The sequence below is a fragment of the Euprymna scolopes genome, chromosome 41, assembly GCF_053919585.1.
Source record: "Euprymna scolopes isolate OS-2025 chromosome 41, ASM5391958v1, whole genome shotgun sequence".
NCBI lineage: Eukaryota > Metazoa > Mollusca > Cephalopoda > Sepiida > Sepiolidae > Euprymna > Euprymna scolopes.
Genome location: NC_136522.1, coordinates 44,564,089 through 44,574,179, shown reverse-complemented (window position 1 = coordinate 44,574,179; position 10,091 = coordinate 44,564,089). Strand labels below are relative to the sequence as shown.

The 10,091-nt window shown below is 31.8% G+C and overlaps 1 protein-coding gene across 4 annotated transcripts in view; it reads right to left on the bottom strand.

Moving 5' to 3' along the window:
* The window catches only part of LOC145266488 (uncharacterized), a 167,585-nt gene that overhangs the window by 42,616 nt on the left and 114,878 nt on the right, over positions 1 to 10,091 (bottom strand). For all 4 annotated transcript variants that reach the window (XM_080122207.1, XM_080122210.1, XM_080122208.1 and 1 more), the window contains 3 exons: positions 7,033 to 7,143; positions 3,897 to 3,996; positions 1,123 to 1,243 (listed from right to left, as the gene is read on the bottom strand). In XM_080122207.1, coding sequence (XP_079978333.1) covers positions 1,123 to 1,243; positions 3,897 to 3,996; positions 7,033 to 7,143 — 332 coding nt within the window. The remainder of the gene's footprint in view (positions 1 to 1,122; positions 1,244 to 3,896; positions 3,997 to 7,032; positions 7,144 to 10,091) is intronic.

The following is a 10,091-nucleotide window of genomic DNA, read 5'->3' as shown; positions in this document are numbered from 1 at the left end:
CGATGTTAAGAAGTGTTTTACGATGACTATTTTATAGCGGTGAGGTCACTTACTATTGGAATGTAGACGGCAAACAGTTAGGTTAGTAGTTTTTTTTGTACCAGGAGGTGCTAAATGATACGATTCCCTTATCATATCGTAGACCAACAAATTAAATCCATGCTGCAGAACCTAAAGAATACAATCACCCACAATAATAGCACAAAGGGCCATAGCCCTAACTACATTAATATGTTTTACCACAACTCAACTTTAAAATAGAATAAATTAGAAGAAAAGACAAAAACTATAAATAGATACGTATACCAAGTGACAACAATAATAAAATTAGACTTATTATCTACTGTAAAAATATCAAAATCCAAAACCTAGGAGTAATAAAAATAGTTTTCTAACCTTCAAACCGTTAGAAAAAAACAATGTCATCTATAGGTCTTCCCATGGGAGAATGTAACTTCAACAATAATCCAAAAACCAAACGTTACGTTGGTTACACCACCACGAAGTTACCCCACTGATTAAACCCACATCAGCGCAATTAGCTTTAATAAAAACAACAAAATAATTATAATGCTTATTGTAACCCCCATATTCCTCCTCACAATCCCAGTTACTGACCCCAACAACTGGCTCTCCCATGCCCCATACCGGATTTAGCAGCCCCTTACACCTATCTGCTACTACTACCAGAATTCCGTTTACCCTCGCCGAGGATTCCGACACTAACAGGTGAAAATGTTCCAAATAATATGGGACCTATATAAAAATTTAACCCCAACACAAAAAGAAAAACGCAAAAATAAAAAAGGTATAATCAAACTGAAACTTTCTGTTCTCTTTAGTCATGTTTGTTTAAATGAAAAAATGCTGCACCAAAGCACACACACACACACACACACACACACACACACACACACACACACACACACACACACACACACACGCACACACACACACACACACTATATATATATATATATATATATATATATATATATATATATATATATATATGAGAGCTAGAATACTACTACTACTATTGCTACTAATAATGTTGATAATAAGACGAAGAACAAATGTAAAACAGATCTGTAATGAGAAAGAAGACGGAATTGGTGTCACCTGCTACTCAACGAGCAAAAAGGAACTCTTCTATTAATATGGTCTTTAATGAGCTTCAGCAGGAGATCACAATCGCCGTTCATAATTGCCGGCATCGTCGACAAATAATGGTTGTAGGTCTCTGAAAAAAAAAAATAACGAAGAGGAAAATGGCCGATGAATTGATGACGTCAGTGTAAAAGAACGCAGAGAATAAGAAAATATGCGATTTCCAGTCTTACTGCTGTGCAACCAGTGATTTGAAAAGAGAAATTGCAAAAAATAAAAAAAAAAGCTTTGAAAACTGCATGGTAGAAATGTTGGTTCTTTCATGTTAACGCATATAATTCTCAATACAGCATATATATATATATATATATATATATATATATATATGTATATATATGTATACGTATGTATAGATACATAAATATATGCATATATGTATATAGACACATATATGGGACAAAACTACATGAAAATTCGAAAACTTTTTGAAGATTATAATACTATTCTAGAGTTAAAATTTTATGAAAATTGGTAAAAAAAAATCTAGATTTCCAAATCAATAAAATATGTCCAACTTTGCCTACATTTGCACATACAGTGTCCTGGCAAGCCAACTTTAGTTTTGCTGCTTTGGGATGAATTTCTGTTAGGTTTGTTTTGCTTAGTTGTCCCCCATGTGGCATTGCCAGGCCACTAATACACACACACACACACACACACACACACACACACACACACACGCTTAAATATGATATTTTGTTTAATGCAGATTTCGTATTTATTATTATATTATATTGGACCCAATATATAGTAATGATTTAAAAAGTTTTTAAAAAAATGACTCGTTCGTCTCCAACGAGAATCGTAACCAAGAGGTTTTGCTTACGACTTACTTTTTCCTTTAGCATAATTTCCTGACTTATGAAGGTATGTTTGATACAATGCTAAAAATTAAAACGTGAACCAATAGCTATTACGTTAAGCATGCATATTCGTAATGCCGTCGTTCGACCATCACCTGGTAAATTCGATTGTTATAATTTCCACACTTTTGCATTGATTTTCCCCGGCTAAAACCCAAACATAAAGTTTCGCATGGGTTCGAATACTCTACATATTAAATCCCACATATGTAGACAAAAAAAAAAAAAAAAAAAAAAACTGACAGAGAAGTTTTGTAGCCAAATTTCTGAAACAAATATATACTCGCATACATAAATATATATAGAAAGAGGTTTATATATAATTTAATTGGAATTTATTATTGAGATAAGTATTATTAATTAATTTATTTATTGAGGGCTATTATCATCATCTTTCTTAGTTGTTGGTTCACAAGAGGATAATAGTCCGCATTAAATAAATGAAAGAGGTTTGTGTTTACTATAAACTTTTACGCAAATATTACACTAGTATAAATCATGTAGAATTTCTGAAAAGAAAACTAAAAAAAGCGAATTAATTAAAATGAATAATTAAAAGAATATGCAGAAAAACTAGATATTTTTAAGATATAATAAAAAAGCAGTAGTAACAACACTTCTACTACTACCTCCAACATCACCACCACTACTATCAATAATAATAATGAAAATACTGTTAATACTAATTATTAGGGGTGCCTAAAAGAAATGAATACAGACAAGTGGGGGGGGGGGTCAGAGTAGCAGGAAATGGGGCTGAGGAGCTCCTGCCCACATCTGGGCAGGAGCTGCTAAAAACTGCCTTGACAGAGTACAAAATATACTTCGTAGTCTAGTGGGGGATGCCCCTTTCTCTTCCCTGCAACCTATCTCCCACAGAAGAGATGTTGCGAGCCTGTCTTTGTTTTATCGTTATTTCCATGGCAAGTATTCGTCTGAGCTCCAATCTCTGCCCCCCCTCGCCAATCTTTCACGAAAAACACCCGTCTAGCTGAAACCACTGTCAATAAATTTCCCCATTCTTTATCTGTTCCTAAATCAAAACGTAGATTCTATGAACAAATCTTCTTTCTTAGAAGTGCACGCCTGTGGAACTCTCTTCCATTTGCCCGTTTCCCACCTGACTACAACATGAATGTCTTCAAGTCCAACATAAACAAATTCCTGATATACCGCCCCCCCTTAACAAATCTCCATTACTAACGATTACTACGATATTATCCCATTGATTACTGTACACGTAATAACCCTTATCCCCAAGTGGCTTCCGGGCCTTGGTAAGTGGTGACTACCATGTAAAAAAAAAATGTTGACATCTGAGAAAAATCACTGAATTATTTTGATATATAGTATAAATTTCATTAATATCTGACATACGTATTTAAAATTTTAAGAGAGTTCCCCTATATATATATATATATATATATATATATATATATATATATATATATATATATATATATATATATATATATAAAGTGCAAGTAGTTAATAAAACATGTTAAAAGCACTTTGAAAAAGAGTTAAAAACATATTTAATTTGAGAAGGAAACACTAAATAAGTGGATAGTCCTTACTCCGCGAAGTTTCGAAGAAATACTTTCTTTCTCATCAGAGGGAAGGATTTAGCAAAATGCGGGATCGGATTTTGCTTGCAAAAATATTTGATTAAACTACAAGTCATATATCTTACTTGATAACAAAAAGTGAAGCATATGCATATATATATATAAGTTTCTTAAAGGGGATGACCAGGAAGTGAAAGAAGAGATGGATGAAATAACTCATAAAGGTTGAGTTTTAATCATGTTTGTTCATTTTATCCTGCATTACACTTTATTATTATAAAGCTTTCAGACTTACCCGTCATAAATTGTTTCAGTTTCGAAGATCTTGTGATTTCAAGAGCAGTTTGGTGTTTTTCGTCCTTTAGAGACAAGTCACATCCCCACTCGATAAGCATCTGTCAATATATATATATATATATATATATATATATATATATATATATATATATATATATGTGTGTGTGTGTGTGTGTGTGTGTGTGTGTGTGTGTGTTTGTGTGTGTGTATTTTATTAGAGAACAACGGCAAAACAATTAAAAACAACTATGACTATGCTTTATTTTACGTATGATTTAAAAACGATTTCAATATTTAAAACATGATTATAGTATTGTCTATTAGCTCCCTCACAAAAATATGTAATAGGTTAACAAAAATGGCATAGGCAGAGTGTGTATTACTAACGTAGTAGTTTTTACAAGAATCTCACGGCCAAATAATTTTTTAATATGGTACATTTTTTAAATCACTTAAAAAAATTAATATAGTACTAGGCGGAACTGTTGAAATTCCGCAGGGGACTCATTCATACGTAATATATCGATGCTGGCATTTTGTAGATGTTTAGTATAAATGGAGACGTTCTGATATTATTGTACCTTTTTTTGTTAAAACTGCAAACAAAAGTATTTTAACACGAACACCTGGCAAAGCCCGGTCGTAAAGTACGCTTAAACATGATATTTTATTTCTTGCAGATTTCGTATATATTATTATAGAGTTAATGTTCTATCGATTTTTATATATTATAAAGTTGCGATTTAAAAAAAAAAAACATACCTATATGACTTGGGTACATTAGCTTGACTCGAAACCGAAAGAAAAACTTATGAAAAAAATATGTATATAATTATAACTTGAGTTCCTTCAGCCATAATCGAAACCGAAACCAAATCTTATGAAGAATTCTTGGTAAAATTATTTATAAAAAAAATAGATTACTGGAGTGGCATCAGTTATAATCAAAACCGAAACCAAAACTTATGAAAAATTCTTGACAGACTTATTTATAAAAAAAGTAGATGACTTAAGTGTCATCAGTTATAATCGACACCGAAACCAAAACTTATGAAGAATTCTTGGTAAAATTATTTATGACTAAAAAATGGAAGTACATAACAATTAAACGACCCGATATTAATTTATAGATAATAGCAAAAGCATTGCACCGATTACTGTCTTTTGAACTAATGGGCTTTTCTTTCATTAATCCGTAAAATACATATAAGGATTATTCGGAATCTCAAATTATTTATTATTTATTATTATAGAGTTAATGTTCTATCGATTTTTATATCAATCAAAATCAACAAGTAAACGCATTTATCATAGTTACACGTAACATAATGAAAAAATAATTGCAACTTCTCTTCCAATTTTCGAATTTTTGATTATGCACATATGCCTTTATTTTCTTTTAAAATTGATAAGTGTTATTTTCTTCTGATGAGTTAAGAGCAAAATAAATTCAAGAATTGAGATAATAATTACGTGAAGGATTTTGCGCTACGAAACAGGTGCTGTCGAGAATTGTGCATGTCAATGTACTTAAGGAAAATAAACGGCAAAGTGAACAACATCTTGAATTTTGGAATATAGACTTTTATCATTTATTTATGTGCTCTGTAGTTGCATCGAGCTTCATAAATTAAAGGATTGGTATGAATAAAAAGTTATTGAATAAATATAATTAAATTTTTCTCATATATATACACTTTCACATATATACATGTATATATCGTAAACGCATATATATATATATATATATATATATATATATATATGTAGTCTTCCGCATTGTATCATAACTCATCAGTGCGGCTAGACTAGCACTTTTTCCTACAGCCATCAAGTTAACTGTCAGCAGCTTTACCTACAGAACCGCAAATCGATGCCCGCAAATGTCTCTCATCAAGTGCCTACTGAATAAGCACTTGCCCATTGCATCAAAGTGCTCGAACTGCTAGTTTGTTTACAAACAAACGGACAGCGAACTCCGCTTAATAGCTAAACAAGCATGGGGTGAAAATACATTTGCGACAGTGCTCAACCCAAATATATATATATATATATATATATATAATATATATATAATATAATATATATATATATATATATATATATATATATGGCTTTCTTCAGGGAAAATAAAGCACATAGGGCTTAACTACGTTTGTAAGGTCTGTATATAATTATTATAGCTAATAATTTAGAGCAATAATTGCATGATCTCTGCGTGTGAAATTCGGGCTACTGATGAATTAAATTCACTAAAGTTTTACCTTCAGTGTGAATAATTTCTTTCCAAATTCATCTCAACGGTGCAGGAAGATATTTGTTCAGATTCAAGTTCTTACTTGCTATTTGCTTTCTCACTTCCCCTCACTATTTGAAATTTGACTCAATAATATTTTAGTAGGGGTCAGATTTATATTCATCTACGTGCAAGTAAATACGCATTATTTAGTATTATAGAGTGGAGTATATATATATATATATATATATATATATATATATATATATATATATATATATATATATATATATATATATATATATATATATATGATGGACTATCCTGTCGATTTTTACGTATGAGGTCCGCCACAACAACTAAGTTGTTCGGAAATCTAGACAGATGACCTATTTATAGTAGTGAAGGCTTTGTGCAAAACTAACCACACTTTTTGCTACAACTCAATCAGTGCAATGCCTGGCACAAGACAGAGAAGACAGAAGACATCAGGTTTACATCAGTTTTCCTTCTCACAGATGCATGTCTTAACGAAGACTGAGGGTGCATCTCTACCAGTGGATAAAACGCGCCCCCAGATACCAACCTGGATATTTCTACGTCTCTGTCTGGTACATACAGCGCATCGCATTTTTAAATGGTCACTCATATGGTACTGGTCAGGTTCATTGTTGCTTAACTTCAGTCATCTGGTGAGAATCAACGTTTCAACGTGATTATGCAATATATGATTATGCCGCATATATATATATATATATATATATATATATATATATATATATATATATGTGTGTGTGTGTGTGTTTATGTGTGTGTGTGTTTATGTGTGTGGGCGTGTGCGTGTTAATCGATATATAAATAGCGATAGATATAGAGCGATATGTATATTTATACTCACGTGAATTATGACAGCATGTCCACTGGCCACAGCTAAGTGAAGAGGCGTAGATAACATTTTGTTTTGACAGTCAAAATCAGCGCCGCATTCCAGCAAACCGACGACAGTTTTCTGTTAATAAAGTATTATATTTATATTAAAGTAAAGTGATGTTTTCTTATTTTATTGCTTAATATAGCTTTCAATCTAAAAAATCTGCCTCGGGAGCGATTTAAACCAATTTTTGAAGCATACTTTTTAAAATAAGCGCTTATTTTGTTTGCTTTCTTTCATTTTATCCAGCTGCTACATTACATTTCAACCTAAATACGTGTATCCCTGTAAATCTATACTTCCGTTCAGAGCAGTTTGTTTGGCTATACCAATTAAAAACTTTTATATTCTCGATTGACGGGATACCAAATCATAAACGTTTCTATTTTTTCTTTTTTACAATCTTTTAATACATTATGTATATATTTTCGAACAAAATTTCCAACCCATTAGTTTACTTAAGTTATTTAATTATTTTTTTCCAAATAAAGCATAACTATCATGCGGCTTACAAACACTTCGATTAAAGAAAACAATTTATTTTTACATTCCAATCATTTTGGAAAATCTGGTCACTTTGTTTTTTTATTTAGCCAACATTTTCTGCCCCTGTTCATTATCATCTGATTCTATCTACCCAATTTGCACGACCTGAACAACACTAGTTTTTATATGGATTCCTTTTATATTCTTGCTGTGGTGAGCAGTTATCGTCATTGGCAGACATTAAAATGACTTTTTCTATGATTTCTTTGATTCCTTTTAATATATTAGCAGAAGTACCCGTCGTTGACTGGGTTCAAAAACAGCCTACAGAAAATGGACTCTGATTTATTAAAGTATGATAGGTTATGAAAAGGAAGGGTTGTAAAGAGATAGCTTCGAATTTGGGGGTATCAAAACCAAAGCAAAATATGATGAAAGCAAAAATAAAATAGATAAACCCCATAATTTATTATGCCATACCTGTTCACATTGAAACACTTATCACAATATTCTGTGGATATATATTAAAATACCTTGTTAAACTTTGTGACATATTTCCATTCTATGGAGGTCAGGCGCGAACGAACAGCCCATAATTTTATTATACCATATTTCTTCAAACTGAAACATAATTATCGAAGTATACTTACGCAGGTAGATATGAAAAGCCTTTATTAAAGTTTGTGCCTATTTCCATTCTGTGGAGGCCAGGCGCGAAAGCAGACCCCACAATTTATTATACCATCCCTATTTAAGTTAAAACATACTTATCAAAGTATTACTATGTACATCTATATGAAAAACACTTGTAAACATTTTTTAAAAAGTTTTTAATTTCTTATTTCCATACTTTGTGGACCAGGCGCGAACACAGACCCCACAATTTTAATGAACCACCGTTCTGCCAGATCAAATATACCCATTCCTGTGTCTCGATAATCTATCATTATATGTAATCAGTTTTTTAAAATAGTCAACCATATAGGAGCCTATTCGTGACCACACACACACACACACACACACACACACACACACACACACACACACATTCAGCTTTATATTATATATATATATATTATATATACACACACACAAATATATATATGTGTGTGTGTACCAAAAATATATACATACATGGAAATATATGTATGTATATATATATATATATATATATATATATATATATATATATATATAGAGAGAGAGAGAGAGAGAGAGAGAGAGTCATATATATAGTCATCCACATTCAGTAGTTTTGCTGTTTCACAGCTTATCAGTGCGGCTAGACAAGCAACTACAATATATATATATATATATATATATATATATATATATATATAATATATTACTCCTTTCTGTTTTGTAACAAGCGATCAGAAGTAAGCTAGGGTAAGTTTCGTTTTAAAACACACTAACACGTTTTATTACTTCACCTCATGTCACTAATGTTTTCTGAAGGCAATAATTTAAAAAATGATAATATTTGAAATCATGCAATATATCTCCACTCGAGTAACGCCGGGGAAATAGCGTTAGTAAACAATCTATGCTATCTGTGAAAAAAAAACAAAAAAACAAAAAAAAACAGACGAGAAAGAAACACCATTCTAAGCATACTGTTAAGTATAGACAAGCGATATGAAGCCGTGAGTAGTTGACGCTTGCCACTCTAATATATCAGGTGTAGCGAATGTCTTAATACAGAGCTGTCTTTATTTATACGCGCATCTCCTTTTCAAGAAGATCCGCGTCGTTTAAAGAGAACGCCTCTTATGATCTTTTGTACTATTCATCAATTCCACATCTCTGCTACAATTTCCACAGTTCATATCCTACGACTTTTAATGCATTTGATAAAGAACTGAGCTACAGCTAAGATTTGCGACTTTTAGAGTCTGGTGCGAATCATAATGATGCAGGTCACTCGTTCCGGATGTTCCGGTGCTTTACAGCCATCCATAGTATCAATCCAGTACTAATACCACGAGGTGTTGTTACACCAATACCGCAGTACTCTGCACGACTATGCTACAACAGTTGCTACACTACCACAATACGTTACTAAACTAATACCACAATACGTTACTAAACTAATACCGCAATACGTTACTAAACTAATACCACAATACGTTACTAAACTAATACCACAATACGTTACTAAACTAATACCGCAATACGTTACTAAACTAATACCACAATATGTTACTAAACTAATACCGCAATACGTTACTAAACTAATACCACAATACGTTACTAAACTAATACCACAATACGTTACTAAACTAATACCGCAATACGTTACTAAACTAATACCACAATACGTTACTAAACTAATACCGCAATACGTTACTAAACTAATACCGCAATAAGCAACACACAAAGCTTGTTACACAAATTTTACGATTAAATACGCAAAATAGCGCTTAAAAAATCTCAAACAATTAAACAAATGTTTTTTCGAAATTAAATACTGTATAAATTAAACTCTAACAAATTAGGTTTATTTTCATTCTTCTGACGTTTATCATAACCTTAAAATA